This window comes from Rhododendron vialii, chromosome 5a (assembly GCF_030253575.1).
Source record: "Rhododendron vialii isolate Sample 1 chromosome 5a, ASM3025357v1".
In the NCBI taxonomy this organism is placed as follows: domain Eukaryota; kingdom Viridiplantae; phylum Streptophyta; class Magnoliopsida; order Ericales; family Ericaceae; genus Rhododendron; species Rhododendron vialii.
This window is the reverse complement of record NC_080561.1, coordinates 31709998-31727999: the sequence shown is the minus strand read 5'-3', so window position 1 is coordinate 31727999 and position 18002 is coordinate 31709998. Positions and strand designations below refer to the sequence as shown.

At 38.1% G+C, this 18002-nt stretch overlaps 1 protein-coding gene across 4 annotated transcripts in view; it reads left to right on the top strand.

Moving 5' to 3' along the window:
• The window catches only part of LOC131327179 (protein ZINC INDUCED FACILITATOR-LIKE 1-like), an 87918-nt gene that overhangs the window by 6511 nt on the left and 63405 nt on the right, over nucleotides 1–18002 (top strand). The window contains exons 9-18 of one of the 4 annotated variants that reach the window (XR_009200220.1): nucleotides 105–180; nucleotides 854–1060; nucleotides 2393–2480; nucleotides 2958–3043; nucleotides 3132–3239; nucleotides 7947–7991; nucleotides 8115–8203; nucleotides 8931–8974; nucleotides 9905–10109; nucleotides 10179–10240. Coding sequence is in view for 3 of the 4 variants with exons in the window: in XM_058360214.1 (XP_058216197.1) it covers nucleotides 105–180; nucleotides 854–1060; nucleotides 2393–2480; nucleotides 2958–3043; nucleotides 3132–3239; nucleotides 7947–7991; nucleotides 8115–8203; nucleotides 8931–8974; nucleotides 12882–12976 (838 nt within the window). In the remaining variant the exon portion in view is untranslated. Of the gene's footprint in view, nucleotides 1–104; nucleotides 181–853; nucleotides 1061–2392; nucleotides 2481–2957; nucleotides 3044–3131; nucleotides 3240–7946; nucleotides 7992–8114; nucleotides 8204–8930; nucleotides 8975–9904; nucleotides 10241–12881; nucleotides 13183–18002 lie in introns of those variants that run through there. The other 3 variants (XM_058360214.1, XM_058360215.1, XM_058360216.1) reach the window with 3 other exon arrangements.

Below are 18002 nucleotides of genomic sequence, written 5' to 3'. Positions count from 1 at the left end.
ATCTTTTGCTCAATCTGCTAGATTCATGTATTCACCTCTCATTTTAAATCTCCTGGAATTCCTGAAAGTGTATTTATGTCACAACATACAAACTTGTACTGCAGGTTTCCATACTTCTTGCCTTGCCTATGTATATCACTATTTGCATTGATGGTGACTATTGTTACTTTTTGGCTTCCGGTAGGTTTCAACAATAACCTAAACCCTTCGCTTTTAAATTCATCATTCATGATCCTGGTGCTGTATTGTCGGTTTTTATTCATCTTTTTTTCTTTTCCCATTTTCAATCGGTACGAGAGGGAGGGGACAGCTAGTCCACCAAAGGAAGAATAAAAGGACCCAGCAAGCTTCTAGCTACAAATCACAGACCACCTTCCAACTTCTAGAAATTAAAAACGAAGGAATCCCCTTAAATGGTGGACAAGCTGAAGCCCAAAAACAAGCAAGAAACATATTCTGTCCGATAAAGAATTAACATTATTGAACTTATCCTAAAAAATCCTTGCATTGCCCAATTCTCCAAAAAATTTGGAAAATTGCACAATTCCACAAAACTTTGCTTTCTTGTTGCATTGGAAGCCCCTAAAGCGGATCAATAGCATTTGTATGCTAGGCATTTAAGTGCAATAAAGGATAATGCCATAGTAATCAGAGGATTCCTCACTCTTACACCTAAAACACCGTTGAGGACAAAGGTGACAATTGGGTCTCCTTTGTTTAAACATGTTATTGGTCAACGTGGGAGGAAGTTTAACATCATGTTTTTGGCTATCTTGCTGGCTTTTGCGCAGTTGACTTTAGTACCTTAACTTCCATATTAGCGGTTTAAGCTTCTCTATGTTTAAATGGGCAGGAAACATTACACATTCATAAGGAACCTTGTGAAGATTCAGTTGTGGCAGTGGAGGCTGTGTCCCGTGGGTCTTTTGAGAAAGAAATAACCCAGGATTTTGAAGGAAGAGAACCTGATTCTAAGAAAAGCCTAATCAAGAACTGGCCCTTGATGTCATCAATCATTGTTTATTGCATCTTCTCACTTCATAGTACAGCTTACTCAGAGGTTCGTTTCATAACTGAAGTTCACCTTCTTGGAACAAGCTTTGATAGTCATACTGTTTTGTTCAGCATTTCTGTATTGGCGTGCTGTAAGCTTCTTGATGCAGTCCGTGGTAAATGCAATGGGTAGTTTGGTAGTTTCAGAAGATCCATTGTTTTGGGTTGATTTGTATTCAATGCATGCAACAATTAGATGACACATTCATCCTACACAGCCATCTAGGGAATTGGAACAGGCTTTGGTATGAAACACATTAGGATAAGTTGATGTACTTCAAGAGTATGAAGGAATAAATCATTTATTGAATATGAAGTTACAACAGCTTAAAGCTTTGAAGATTGTGTGATGCAATCCTATTCTTTGGTGTGATTGTAAAGAAGCCTTTGGTAACCTAGGTGGGCGGCCTAGATCTATCTTCTTAAACCCTTCTTCTCTTCTCTTTCACTATTCACGTCCATTGTTCACAGCCCCAAAACAGCCACTGTTTTTGTGTTTTAATTATACTTGGCCTTATTTCAGTCCTGTCCTACATCTCTTCTGGTATCTCACTGTGGTAAATTGGTAATATATGGTCCTAAAACTTTCTGATGGTGCATTTTGTATCACGCCATTAAGTCATATGCTGCAGAAAATGGATTCTGTCACTTCATTATAAGGAAACAATTCGCCATGCAGTGTACCATGTGCTTCAGGACATGGTATGAGGTGTTACACTAAGGTAGGTTAGATAATGGGAGTAACAAAGAACTTCTTAAGTATGAGAGTAGTTTCTGATTGACAACTGGCAATTAACAGAAGATAGGATTTAAATGTGCATTTGTACTTACGAAGTTGTCAAAAATCCAAATCGATTATGTGCAAAACTTAAGTACTGCATAGAAGTTGACGCTTGAATACTTCTTCAGTTCTACTGACAACTAAAGACTTTACACAAGTTTCAATTTAAATGCACGTATATCTTTTAAGTGGTCTGATATGCATTTTAGTTATTAAAACATATTATTCTATTGTAAGTGGATGTTCAAATATAGTGCGTTACTGGGGTATATTATTTTCATATCGTATGCATTTACATATAGTCATACTGAACTGTTACCAAGACGCCACATGGTGTGGTTAGAATTGTTATCCTGCTCCAAATTTAATAGTGTGCATCCTAATTATATTAGTAGGATTTTCTGCAAGTAGTTATTTGTGTGAGGATATGTTTTGTACATCAGTTAGTATACTTTACTGGCTGTAGTTCTACCAGTTCTCTTTCTGCTGTCAATAGGTCTTTCACATGTGGAAACTGATCTCTTTTTTTTAACTGTGGAAACTAATATCCTTCTGCAGATATTCTCACTATGGGCCGAAAGCCCACGAAAAGAAGGGGGCTTGAGCTATTCAACTAACAATGTTGGAGTAGTTCTTGCTGTGTCAGGTACAGTTGTCAACAGTGTACTCAGATATTTACATTTGATATGGTCCGAATGAAATTGTTTCACATCAAAATCCCAAAAAGCTTTAAGGCACTCTCTTCAATTGACAAGTTTTTGCTAATTTTTTGTGTTCTCATAGTGGACATTGGGATTTGTGTTAGTCGCTTCGTACTGGCTCAAGGTCAACTTACTTTTATTGCTTGCGAGAAACATGTTTTGATGCTTATTGAGCATATGTGGCCCTACCGGAAATTTGTTTGGTACTCAAAAGGAGAATGTTATCCCAGAAAAACAACAAAAGTATCGTACTGGTATCTGCTCAAATTGATATCTATTAGGAAAATAAAAGTTCGTTAACTCTCCTCTCCACTCACACCCCCGACAAGCCCCCCAGTTTTCTGCCTAGCATGTAATGTCTATTCAGAGATTAGTAGACATGTACTGAAGATTTGATTGCTGAATGCTTATTCAAAATTCAGGTCTTGGGCTTCTTGTATTTCAACTTTCTCTATATCCAATCGCAGAGAAGATTCTTGGCCCTATCATGGTAGCTCGCATTTGTGGAGTAAGGAATCAATCCTCATATCTTTATGTTTTCTTGGCATTTCCAAATGCAGAGTATGCTTACATAATGTATAACTACTCTCTTGTAGGTGTTGACCATACCACTATTGACATGTTACCCCTACATGACCCTGCTTACTGGGTTCAGCCTCCCACTGTTGTTAGGCTGTGCATCTGTGGTGGTGAATATATTATCAGTGAGTGCAAACTTACCTTTTGATGACTCTATATAAACCGTTCCAAGTTTGCCATTTAGCAAACTAGTTTTTCGTTGGAATCCTTTTGTTCCACTTGGAAAGTGGTAGAAACCTAAAGTTAAGGCATCCACCTCGAAACCAATTGGCAATGAGAGGAGAGGCTTCCCAAGCTCATATATTAGTTTTTGAGGAGTTAATTATCCGATGTGGGACCAATTCCAACACCCCCGCACGTGCGACCCCCGACTCGCACGTGGAGAGGTCAACAAAGGATCCGGAACATATGGATCCAACGAAACAAAGTGCAACTATGGTACAACAAAGGGGAAAAACCTCTAAAAATCTAGCTTTGATACAATGTTAAAACATTCATCTCAAAAGTCAAAACCAACCGGCAATGAGAGGAGAGGCTGCCCAGGCTCATATAATAGTTTCCGAGGTGTTAATTAACCGATGTGGGACCAATTCGAACACGTATGTTATGGAGTAAATCCCACATAAAACTTTTCTCTTAGAACAGCATGCCCTGCAGCCCATGATACACACAAGAAGAAAAGAAAACATAAACACACACACAAGCCACATGCTCCGATCTACTTTCGCAATGCTCTAATCTCATTGGTTATACTCATTGGTTATATAATTCAGACAAGCTTCAATATGGTCAATGCTAGGTCCGAATCCCTCATATTCTCCTCTTCCTTGTTGGACCTTTTTTTTGTGTGGGTAATTGAAGATTTTATTTAGAACAAAGAAACAAGATACTAATCATAAGGGCATCCCCCAGAGAACAACATGGTCAACATGACCACCAAAACTAGAATTCTTAACAACAAAACAGACAGCCCAAATACCCTGACCTACACTTTGAAACTCAAAACCGGAACATCAAGCTTCTTCAAAAATCCGGGCTGAAAGGTGCGAAAGGGAAGAGAGAGAGAAGTTTGCAGTTGACCTCTGAACTCTTCGCCATGAACATATGCAAGCTCTAATATCAGTTACAGTTTTTGCCTCCAACAGCTGAACACTAAGGCCACAATGTTGAAATATTCTTCTATTACGCTCTCCCCATATATGGTAAATAGCTGCTGCTAGGACAATTTTGAGACCAAGCTAGAGAACTCAGAACCACTATGACCTTGTCCCATCCATTCCACAATCTCAGCTAACCCATTGAGTGAACAAGGATCATTGAGTTTAGTCTGCAAACCCATCAAAAACTGGAGAGCATAGAAGCATTGGAAAAAAAGATGATTATGATTCTCAACTGCACCGGCACATAGAACACAATGAGAATCTGCTATCACCCCGCAAACCTGTAATCTATCCCTGGTGGATAACCTGCCTAAGACAGCTAACCACTGGATAATGGACCATCTGGGGATAGCATGTTTAAACCAAACAACCACTGGATAATGTACCAGGCTACCAAGGGTTTAGGATTCCTGAAGGCATGCTAGGCAGACTGTACAGAGAACTTGCCATTAGGGTTCAGATTCCACACTACAGAGTCTTCATGAGATACTTTAGGCACCAAAGAGTTTGGGTTGGTGCTCTAAATTTCTCTAATAGCTGGATGTCTGACCCTAGGCCTCTGCCACTTATTGTTGACAATGATAGAAGCAACTTTGGTTTGAAGGCTCCTACCTAAATTTTATACAACTCTTGAACCAAACTTTGCAAACAAAGGCCCCAATGGGTGCCAGTTATCCAACCATAAGAAGGTGTTTCTTCCATTCCCTACCACATAAGTAATCCAAGGCTGCACCATAGGTCTTAGCTTGAAAATCTTTCGAATGGTCCAGGAGGCAAAAGGAGTAGGCATGTTCCATAAACACTGATCCTTAATTACATATGTATGAATCCATTTTATCCACAAGGTATCAGCCTTAAGGGCAATAGCCCATAAATGTTTTGCCATAGCTGCCCTATTCCAGTCCATTAGAGCCCTAAAGCCCAAACCACCCTCATTTTTGGGAACACAAACATCCATCCATGCAACCATAGCACATGTATTCTTCAACTCAGGACCAGACCAAAAGAAGGCCCTCAACATATTTTCCACCTCTTTAAGTACTTTTTGAGGGAGAATAAAAATAGAGCTCCAATTTACTTGGGAACTAAACAGAACAGAAGTCACTAACTGGGCTCTGCCACCATATGACAGAAGTTTATTAGACCAAGAGTGTATCCTAACCAAAATTTTATCAAGTAAACTTTGACAATCTGCAGCATGCAATCTAGAAGAAATAAGTGGAACTCCCAAATACCTGACTGGCAGCACACCTTCAGGAATAGCATGACTCTGATACAGCTGTTGCATTGTATTTTCAAAATGAAGATCTAAACGTTAGAAAACACTAGCTGTATCCAATTTGAGCATTATGTGCATTATGTACGTATCCCACACCCGTATCGTGTTGTGTCAGCAAAGCTCTACCTAACCTATCGAAGTTTCCTGAGCTCTATCTGCCCTATCATACACCACCATCTCCCCTTACTCTTTCCTCTTCGCCCTCCTCTCTAACTTCATCGCAAAAAACCATTGTTGCTCTCCCATTGACACCCTCTCACACCACTGCTGAAATAAGAGAAGAATGTGAATCTCGGGTATAGTAATCTGAGTTTACAATGACTGAAGCCTCCGCCATAGATTGGTTGATAGCCGATTGAGTGGGACAAAACGTGCTATTAAAATGCCAACACCCGATGACAATGATCGGGACTGCGTACTAAGCCCACTTGTTCGGCAGTGACAACTTTGCTACAATATTGGGTCTTTACCCTACTCAGTCCAAGTGTCCAACCCCCACCACTTACTCGTTCTTTTTTACCCTCGAATCCTGTATGCCTTTTACCCTTCTAGCCATGCATCGTGCCATCTTTCTTCAAAACAGAACCATTTGCTAGGCTGTCCACTCCGTTGACCTGCCAAAACTCCGTTCTCGCAACCTTTTCTGACCAAATCGGGAGGAGTATATCAAACTGACCCATCCTATTGAAATTTGAAGGAAATGGTGAACCGTTCCTCATTACCTGGTTTATTGCGGATGCTAGCGGTTATGCCTTCACTGCTGCATAATCTACTTCAATCAATGCTCTAAAAGTCGCTAGGCGCGAGTAGGGCGATCGGCCACCTTCGAGCGATTAGTCGGTGCATATTAATTAGTAATCGGTGATTAATCGTTAGTCGGACCTAATCGGATAGGCCCTGCAAGCGATTAATCTGGAATCGCCAATTAATTCCTTGTTTTAGAACTTTGACTTCAATGAATCTACTACAATGCTCACTTATCACCCTAATGCCTTCTCATCCCCAAAAAGGGATGGGAGGCCCAATAACTGTCGCACGGATGCCAGTGGGGTTATCAACAGACCTACAAAGCAAATTATATGAAAATCAGAAATGCACCAACTGAGGTCAACGACCCAATCTTGATCTAAGACCATCTGAGCCACCTCATTTGAATGAAAGTTAGAAGCTAGAAGGCTCCGCTTAGATTGAAGACCTCCACCCCTCTATCAGTGTTTCTTAAAGTATCAATCCCTTTCGTTGTAAACCTTGACTTAACCTCATTAGAAATCTCAACAACCTGTTCTACTAAGTATTTGCTAACATATGCCATAGGACCTTCCTCAGTGCTAGCTTAAATCTCAACATTGCAATCCCTGGAATCATTGTTTAGAACCTTGTAAAAAGGGACCATGGCCACTCTATTTCGTGATCATCTCAGCATAATACTTCTTCAAACAACTACCTCACCCAGCCATCCCGTGGATCGGAAACCTTAAGACCCCTTTTGAGAAGCCTCTTCATTCATGAGATTGGATTAGTAAGGTGGTGGGGCCTTAATCCTTCGTTTGGTTTGAGAATGCATTGTTGGAGTGTTAGTCACATTGGACTTTGAATCCCCCAAACTACGGGTATTAGTAATATCATGGGGGACTAGGTATTGTTAATCCCATCCCAAGCCCACCCATGAAGATGACCAACCTGCCCATGGTATGTTACCTTAATGCTCAAATTACCCTTGTGTATATTATCTGTGCAACTTTAAAGTGACATGTAGATCCAACCTGGGGTGCCATACCATGTGATTATTATGTGAGTTGTTCATCATCAATCATCATCCTCCAAGTTCAAGGTAGAGAACAACATTTTGCTTTTCTGTTTATTTTGTTTTTCTCTTTCAACTGGCATAGAAAGTGGTTCAGTTAACCCTCACATCATTCAACTTTTTTGGGGCGTAAAAAATGACAAAATATTTAACTGCATTTTTTCTTTTATTCTTATGGTTGAGGATTAAAAAGGGAAATCACTTGTAATCCGATCTAATCCTGTCCTAAACAAGCATGGTACTAACAATCCCATCATTGAATCCCATGCAAAACAAACGTGGAGGATGGGCAGATGACCTCATTTTTAATCCTGCATTCTCACGTTGAGGCCAATCCCAGTTATCAAACAGAGCCTAATTACCGATGCCGTCCCCCTCATTTATCTCCATCAAAGGACTCCACCGCATAAAAAGGTGTACTCTAGAATTAGAAACGAAGCAGAATTAGCACCCATACAATGTTATGGTTGCATATGATTGTCCTGATGCTATGCAAGAAGCATACTGCTTTTCATGAGTTTAGAATTTGATCCCGATTTTCTCTTTTCAATTTTGTCAACAGTTATCTCACAATTTTGGCTTTTGTCAGGTGTCCATTCTTACTGCCATGTTTGTACTGCAAAACAAAGCCGTGGTAATTTTTCTTCTCTTTTCGGTCTATTCTTTCCCATTATTACCCCTCTCTGTTTTTGGAATTATAAATTTGTCTCGCACTACGTCTTCAATGATTTACGTTGAGTTGATACTGCAATGATAGGATCAACACCAAAGAGGAGCTGCAAATGGCATAACTATGACTGCCATGTCACTTTTTAAAGCTGCCGGTCCAGCTGGTGCAGGAGCAATGTGAGTGCCCGCTGAATTTTGGTAGCCATTTTCCTTTTTGAAGTTGATTGAATGCATAATCAGAGGCTCTTATTATCCCTGGTAAAGCTTTCCTAGTGGGACTAATAAGAAAATATCGCATCAAAATATAGTTTGTAATATGGAAACGCCCAATTTCTTTAATCGTGGAAAAATCCCCTTATTTTAAAATGAGCTAAATTTTTTTTTATATGAAGTCAACATATTGTCCTATTAAGGATGTTTAGACTAAAGAAGGAATACTTAACTTGATTAATTGGGAAGTAGATACTGGACGGAGTGCTAACATGCTTTGGTTTTACTGTCTGTTTTTCAGTTTGAAACATGACATGTCTCTATGTTGAACATGTGTTAAGGCTCAAATAGGACCTTGGCATAACTTCCAGTGAAGAAAATAGTGGCAAAAAGTTGGATGGGGAATGAATTTTGATTTTGTTCATTTCAGTACTTCAATCAGGCTTTTGAAACCGCAAACATTAGACTTCTGTCTTCCAAATTTATGTAATTATAGTTGGAACTTTAAACCTGATAATTAAAGCTTTCTGTGACAACTTGTTTCCGTTCATTAACAAACCATACGTGTAGTCAATGTTTACTCTATAGCTTTCGATTGGAAAGTGCTTGTGCATATTGGCGGTTATGTTTTGACTTTATTTTCTTGTTTATGTATATTCATGCAACTTTAGACATATGCTATTAACTTATGCAGCTTTTCCTGGACACAAAAGCGTCAAGATGTTGCCTTCTTTCCAGGTTACAACTCTCAACTAAGCTGACTTTCCGTCTTTCTGTGGCTAATTTCGAGCACCCATTGTTGGCCTTTTACGTACTATATTCTACAGACATATATTACTGCCAGAATTGGAATTTTGTTCAGGAAATACTTTTAGGAATTAAGTTGACTTAGTTTTGGCTCAGTTTTGAGATACTCTATCAAACTTCACTAAGCACCACCTAGTTCTCTGAATGTTGATGTTTGGATGATAAAATGCTTATCAATGGTTGGTTGTGGTGTGGGAGTAATGTCATGAAATGCTTAACAATACTAACTTTCGCCGCTACGAAAAAATTGGATGACTTTTGTTGCAGAATTGATGGTTGTGGAAATAGCAGTGTGAGACAAGGAACACATGCCATTTAGGTGGCTTCTAGCATATCTTGGATTAACAGCCATCATCATCACTGCATTGTCATATCAGTTTTATTATCAAGGAAGCATCTGGTAGTGTGCTGTAGGTACCACTCGTCGAAAAGTCACTTGGCTTCGTTAATGGCAACATAAAAGTTGAGCTCTACATGATGCATAATCAGTTTTTGGCATCGCACATTGGATGTGGATACTGTCTTGGATGGACGTAGAATAGCGCATGACATTTTCGTCCTAGAGGCGCCTCATGAGCTTAGGGCCCAGAAAAACGTATCTGCGAGGCCAGCTGTTTGGATGGGCCAAATTGGACCATACTTTCAGGTAGGGGCTAGGCTGCGCGCCTTACATGATATCGGAGCCAGGGTCGTCGCTAAGCAAAAGTAAGGATGTTGGCGTCCCCCATTTAGGTGACAGAGTAGCTAGTAACGAAAATAACAAAATGGCTCATTGTCAAAATATATGTTAACTCAATTGTGTTTTGCGTATTATCTTTTGTGAAATTCGTACCAAGTACTATCTGCTTTATTTGAATGCAGGTGACCGCGTGATTTTCTTCATCCTAAATGTGATCGAGACAATTGGGGTGCTCATGACATTTAAACCATTTCTAGTCGAACGACAAAATCCTTGAACAAAAGCTTATGAACCTTAATTTAATAAACCTCAGAGCCAAATCTGATTGTCTGGCCTTGGGATGCATTGTTGATTTCAACTGAATGCTTGAATCACGTGATTAGTTCAGTAATTTTTGGTGCACATATTCGTTGTTGTAAAAGAAACTATTAAATCATGCTACGTTTTATGGATGAGGATTCTGTTGAAGGCACCATGCCGTTAATTCATCAATGAAAAGGTGTTTAAGCATCTACTAACTTTCCGTTTGTTTCAGCAAATATTATGTTTCGAAGAGGGTTTTTTTTTTTTTTGGTATTTTCCGAGTACGTTGTAACGTAATCAAAAGTGGACGAAAAGTGAGGTGATTTTTTTCCAACTCGGAACTTTTTTTTTGGGATCAGCGCTCCTTTCATACCACCTCCACAAAACTACAACCACGACTCTGGACAATGGATATACTACTGACTAGTGGGAGAAATCCATTAGCAACCTAGTGGGGCCTGGTGACCGCATTGAGATACTAAATTATTACGGACACAACACTAGTAATAAGATAAATTATTGTCATTGCAACGCCGCCACTACTGATGACCGTCTCGTTCGTCGCACATATCCATCGACCAAGAATAATCAGATTTGATTTTAGCCCGTTTGTCCATTTTTGTGGTTCACGCTTTAAAGGTGAGTTACGAATATTCGTTGGTTACATAATAGTATTTTTATAAATGTTTTGTAAAATGCATCGATATGATGCGTTGAATATATGAGAATAATGTCTTGTATGAGAAAGTTTTAAGTGGATATCGAGCATGAAATGAGAAATGTGATTTCTAAGAAAATCATGGAATCAAACTGAAAAGAAAGATTATGAAAGATTGATTATATTAGCGCGTCTGGGCAGAGATTTGGCGCCTATTGGAAGAAGGAAATATCCGGGTGTACTGGGCACTCATCATCCCTTGTTTTACGGGGTCGCTCCCCAAAAAAGTTATCAGTTCATCTTGCTGTTCTCTCTCTCTCTCTCTCTCTCTCTCTCTCTCTCTCTCTCTCTCTCTCTCTCTCTCTCTCTCTCTATAACAGTTTCGAGCCTAAAAATTGTTGATTTTCTCCCTCTAGCTGTCTCTCTATGGTTATATTATGTTGAAAATTACAAATGAGTTATTGAATATTTTGCACAAAGATTTATCCTATGTCAATTATGTAACCTTTGTATATCGTAACTAATTGAAATGGTTGTGTTTATGAAACCCGTTCAAAATATCGTGGGTAAGGTTGGCGCTACCACCGTCGTGTGGTTTAACATTTGATGATTGATGTGCTACTGTTGAAATAGATAATTTTATTTGACATTGTAATAATTAAAAGCTCTATTTATGTGGTGGTGCCGCAATTGTGGGCTACAGTGTTGTAATTTAATGTCGTTAGGCGAGTATGTACTTTGATTGCACGATAATTAGACAGCTCTGAGTATATTATTATACTCATATTTATTACTAATTTAAAAAGGATTTTGCACACATGAGTTAGTAAAAGCCTGAGGTGATTCTAAAATCACTGGACGGGTCATGGATTTTTACTTTGTGGGTTTGGGATGTGACAATACCAAATTGAGTTTTACCCAAGTTAAGGGAGACTCTGATTTTTACAAAAAATTTGCAAGGCTATTTGTCCCCTTCAAATTTACAACAATGCAATTAATGAAAATTTTACTCAAATTTGTGCTTAGAATTGGATTCGCCCATTCGAGTGTTTCATACCAAAAGAATTTTTGTTATATTTATGGGCTTGAATGGAAATATAATTTGAATTGGTGGGATGTGGATAGTTGGAGGACGAAATAGGTGGTTTTCGTAGTTTGAAGACTAAGTAGAAAAAAAATGATGATAGTTTGAGAGATGTTTTCATAAAAGACTCAAATTTACGACAGTCGACCCATAGAAATTGAGGGATTCATGTCATTAAAACGAGATTCAGGTGTTGTTCCTCCAAGGAGCTTTTTGGGCTTTCTGGCTTTTTTTTTTATTTGTTCTTATTCAAAAAATAAAATCGCATTTTTTTTTCTTTTTTTGTCAAATTATCATTTTTTGGGCTTTATTTTGGATGTTTTAAAAAATATTTGGATAAAAATAAAAAATTATTTTTTTGATTCTTTTCGTTCAGATGAATCGATAATCCACGAAAGTTTAAAAACGAAAAAAAAAGAGGCCGAAAAAGCTCCTCAGAGAAACAACACCCCGCGCGAGAAAGAGCTTTACAGGTAGAAAAAGTTAAACAAATCAAATATACTGTACACTATGATTGAGATATGAACGGGACCATAGATGCATGCGCACTCCCAGGCTGGACATGAATCCATTGCCGTCCTTTTGGACCAGTTTTGTAGTTTTGTGTTAATGGGACAAATCAAATATCAGTTTTATTATCAAGGAAGCATCAAGTAGTGTGACGTAGGTACCACTCGTCGAAAAGTCATTTGGCTTCGTTAATGGCAACATAAAAGTTGAGCTCTACATGATGCATAGTCAGTTTTGGCATCGCACATTGGATGTGGATAATGTCTTGGATGGACATATAATAGCGCATGACATTTTCATCCTAGAGGCGCCTCATGAGCTTAGGGCCCAGAAAAACGTATCTGCGAGGTTGGCTGTTTGGATGGGCCAAATTGGACCATACTTTCAGGTAGGGGCAAGGCCGCGCGCCTTACATGATATGGGAGCCAGGGTCGTCGCTAAGCAAAAGTAAGGATGTTGGCGTCCCCCATTTAGGTTCCGGAGTAGCCAGTAACGAAAATAACAAAAAGGCTCCTTGTCAAAACATATGTTTAACTCAATTGTGTTTTGCGTATTATCTTTTGTGAAATTCGTACCAAGTACTATCTGCTTTATTTGAATGCAGGTGACCACATGATTTTCTTCATCCTAAATGTGATCGAGGCAATTGGGGTGCTCATGACATTTAAACCATTTCTAGTCGAAGGACAAAATCCTTGAACAGAGCTAAATCTGATTGTCTGGCCTTGTGATGCATTGTTGAGTTCAACTGAATGCTTGAATTACGTGATTAGTTCAGTAATTTTTGGTGCACATATTCGTTGTTGTAAAAGAAACTATTAAATCATGCTACGTTTTATAGATGAGGAATCTGTTGAAGGCACCATGCCGTTAATTCATCAATGAAAAGGTGTTTAAGCATCTACTAACTTTCCGTTTGTTTCAGCAAAAATTATGTTTCGAAGAGTTTTTTTTTTTCCCCCCGAGTACGGTGTAACGTAATCAAAAGTGGACGAAAAGTGAGGTGATTTTTTTCCAACTCGGAACCTTTTTTTGGGATCAGCGCTCCTTTCACACCACCTCCACAAAACTACAACCACAACTTTGGACAATGGCTATACTACTGATTAGCTTCAATAGTATAACCACTGTGATGAGCACACAATATTGTATATTATTGTGCTTAATATATCTCATTTTCTATATAATTATGTTTATTATTGAATATTTTAGATGATATTGCGCGTAAGGTATGTTTATCTTGATTTCACGTAATTTAAAATAAATTGTTGCTCTCGACATCCAATTTGGCCCACCCGCACAAGCGCGCAAAAATGACGCCAATATTGTCACCATGAAGTCCAAATAAAAATAAGAGTTTTGACTGGATTCGGAGCCCAATCGAACACAAAACGGAGCACTGCAGAGCAGAGTCAGTAGAGATAATCTGTAGGAACGAAAATTGGACTAATGAATATGCATTGAATTTGCTGTAGATTAATAATGCAATTGTCGGCATGCCAAAGCCCACGGGATACTGACATTGAGATAATGACACTACCAAAATTATTCAACGTGGTTGCCTATTAGTCGTCTCATAGCACTGGATCATTTTTTCAGCCCACTTTCAATCACTGTGGGCAGTAATTACACATGGGTTACACAGCCTTTCAAATCAGCACGATGGAATTCAACCCCAGCCCACGTGTTGGCTCCCAGAGCATCCGATCGTACTTTGGCATTGATCTAAACCGTTGATCCATTTCTCAAAGTCTCATGTGTGCACCACACTGGATCATTTTGCTTCAACTCTAAACTTTGTATATATATGGGTAGCAGCCAAAAGGAAAAAGGGAGATATAGGCTGGGTAGCAGCCAAAAGAAATCAGTAGTTGAGAGCAAAATTTTAAAAGCAAAAATATACATAGATAACCGGTAGGAGTTTTCTCTTCTCTCTCTTCTCTCAGCCAAAAAATGCGAGAGTCTTCTCACTCTAGCATACCTTTTCCTTTGCCAGAACTTCTCTTTTTCCCTTAGTTTTCTCAGTACTCTTTGGAAGCATTTAGGGCCTAGGCCCTTGTAATTTGCATTGTAATATTTGTTGCTTGGAATAAGATTGTAGTTTTGTAATTTTCCTTTCGATTTCTTTCCAAGTTGTTAGACTGATTAGTTCTTAGTTTGAATTCTTAAAAAGTAAAGATTGAGATTTGGTTGTGAGTATTCGCAAACTACTCGGCTGTTTCTCACACTAAATTTAAATCTAAGGTTAATATTAGTGCGAACCCCTTAAAGGTTAAGAACGGAACGCCTTTGGCTTACCTCCGTTGTAAACATCTTTCTGGCGCGCACTAGTATCGATCTTTCATATTCACGTAAATAATAAGTAATTATGTTTTTAGTAGTTTTTAACTTTTCCTTGGCAAGTCCTTTATCAATGGAGGCGTAGTCGTTATAGGCTTGCCCCTGGGTGAATACCATCCTATGGCCTAAGTAATTCAATAATTCTCACTGTTAAAATTAATTGTATGTGAATGTGTAGTCGAATTTCTCCTTTAATCGATTCGAAACTCAAAAGTGTTAAGCCTTTGCTTATGCGTCGACAGTCAATTTTGGCACGCATAAAACTGGGTCGCTGTCCTTTTGAGGGTTCGACCAACTCAATAGAGAAATTCAATCGCACTTAGCATAATCTTTCGGTTGAGCATACAAAATACCAGTGGTACTTGATTGTGTAAATTAGTGAGAATATTGAATTATTTAGGTTATAGGTGGTGTAAACCCTTGGCCGAGCCTATCATTTAAATACTTGCAACCATAATTTTAGTTTAATCTAAATTCACCAAAACAATCACCAAAAATCAAGGGTTGGCTACCTACGGCTACAAACCACCACTTAGACCGATTAAGCAATTCACTTCGATAAACCGCTCCCTGTGGATCGATCTTGGTCTTACCGAGTTATTCTGCAACTGACTTGAGAGCCCTACGCTTCGGGCTAAACACCCAGGAATACTATCTTTGGTCGCAAGCACACTGTCCGGGAGAAATCCATAAGCAACCTAGTGGGGTCTGGTGACCGCATTGAGATACAAATTTGACTAACAAGTAAATTATGGAGGCTTTTAGTGTGATAGGCAATGGTAGATACTCAGCCACTTTCGAGAAACCCTACTGTAAAAAAAGGCACTAGTTGCCAAACAAAATTTATAAATACCAAAAAATTGTCCCAAAAAAATTAAAACAGATGGACTTGTCTACTTTCAAATCTCCTAAAGGATCTATTGTAATTGAATAATTTTGACTCTCCAAACCAATCAAGGATCCCAAGGAATACCTAAGGATTAGGAATCGGAGTAGAAAATGGAACTTAGGGTGAATATTAGATACCGAAAAAGTGTTATGACCTTAGTGGGTTGGCCAATCTCTTAAATGGGCTGCTTCAACTCAATTTTTATAAACAAAAGTTCTTTATTCTTAAAGTTGTTTTTCGTCATCTTTTGGTACTTGGAGAACTCGTCATGACAATATAAATGGATCTTGATTTGATTTACAAAGAGATATAATCACTGAAATGACTTATTTTTCAACCTTGTGATAGTAAAATGGTCATATCTTCATTTTTGGGTGGAAGAACAAGGATATATAGATATATAAAAAAAGAAAAAAGAAAAAAAGAACAAAGATATATGTGTTTCTTTAAATGTACAAACATCTATATATAAAACAGAGCGGGTTCTGTTAAAAAATGTCTAGGCATATAAACAAGAATAATCTCTACAACTGTTGGATCACTTCATGTTAAATTTATAACCATCGGATTATTTCTTTTTTAAAAGGTAAGGGGAATTCATTCTCCTAACAAACTTGTCATTCTCTATCTTCACTTTGTAGGCAATATATCTCTATATAAACTATAGGAAAATATCTCAAAATGGTAACGCTTCGTGGAGATCACAACTATTACGTAGAGCAGTCAGAGATACATTCCATCGTGCTTTTAGGTACGGGCATCTGCTAGTATCTTTAAACGTACAAAACGTATTGTACCCAAACCATTTTCTATAAAAAATTAGACTTCAGTAGCTTTTCACGGTTCAAATCATACTCAAATCAACGTTTGGTTAGCCTGGGCAAGCTCATGAATTTTCTCATATAGAATGCTATATAAAATAAAGATACTTATTTTCATTAAAAATTTTGGAGGGCTGTAGCCCAGGTGAATTTAAAAAAATAAAATTTTATATGTAAAATTTTAGTCAATCAATTTTAGCCCACCTCGTTTTCTTGGACCCGGGGGTGCTATAGTGCACCACCTGCACTACACATGTAGTGTGGCTGATCCGGCCATCAATCTCGGCAATGGATGGCTCAAATTTTCATCTGAACAATAGACGGCTAGGATTTGTAGGAGCTCGGATTAAATCTAAGTCGTCCGTGCCAAGATGGACGGTCGGATCGGCCGCACTACATGGTGTCGCCGCATGTAGTGCAGCGGGTACACTACAATCTACAACCCCTCTAATTCCCATTTTCTTGCAGATTCTATAATTATTTACATTAAAACAAAACAGTTATCGACTCTGTATCGATAATAAATGATTTGTTTATACTTTCTGAAACAACGTAGCATACAACTTCAGTAGGGTACAATTTTAATAATGTGCATTTTTTTATTAATTTTTGAATATTTACGTATTTATGTACATGTTTGTTAGACATTAATTATAAAACTCTTCTTGGTTCATGTATATAAATTTTGGGTTAATCCGAGAGAGATTAGATTCCTGATTTCGCCCTTGTCCTCCGTCCAATTCATTGTGTTTCCCTTCATGAAACTCTCGTCACATCCCAGCCCCTGTTCTTTTACCTGTTTTCTTTTTAAGAAAAATTGAAGCTAAAATTATTTTAAGTGAAAATAATATACTTCTTTGAAGTATACAATGGTCTCGAAAATTACCAAGGCAAAAGGATATCATGGTCATAATGAAATAAAAGGTCAAGTTGAGGCATTTTTTACAGGGTTTTTAAAGTGTTTTAAATATGTTTGGCCCAAATTTTTTTTAAATATAAATATTATCTTGTTTAATATTTTTCACAGTACCTTTAATTGCATAGTGAACTTTCATATAATAGTCCAATTAAAAGGGATAGCAAAGTTGGTCATCCGAAATAAACAAGTAGGGAACACTATGTAACAAAGAAGTTAATGGGTAGGCGAGTGATGGTCACGAGATAAATTTACTAATGCATTTTAGGTTATCTGTAAGAGACAATAGTATTTAGGACGTGCTATTAGTTTTTTGGTCAGCGGACGTACTATTTTTTTTTTGCCAATCGGTAGAAGAGATCATTACATCGTGTATGAAGTACGAAGTACAAATCACGAGACACTACGTCCATTGTGTAAGAGTCCATGAACAACGAATGTACTATTAGTGCCTTGTAAATTGGTGCTCGCAACCCAATTACAAATAACTAATACTCTAATTCGATAAGATAATCGATTACAAGTGTTATCGATACCCTTCAATTGATTCAAGGACTTGCCAAGACTCATCGATTACCAAACAAATTGAGTGATCGATTTCACATTGTTTCCCAATCGTATTCAATTACAAAATTAATAATATTGTCTAATTGGGTACGGAATTGAATATTAACAGAATAGATTACATATTTGATTTCTTGATTGATTGTTCTCGATCATGACCGATTGCATAATTGATTATATATTACGTACTATTAA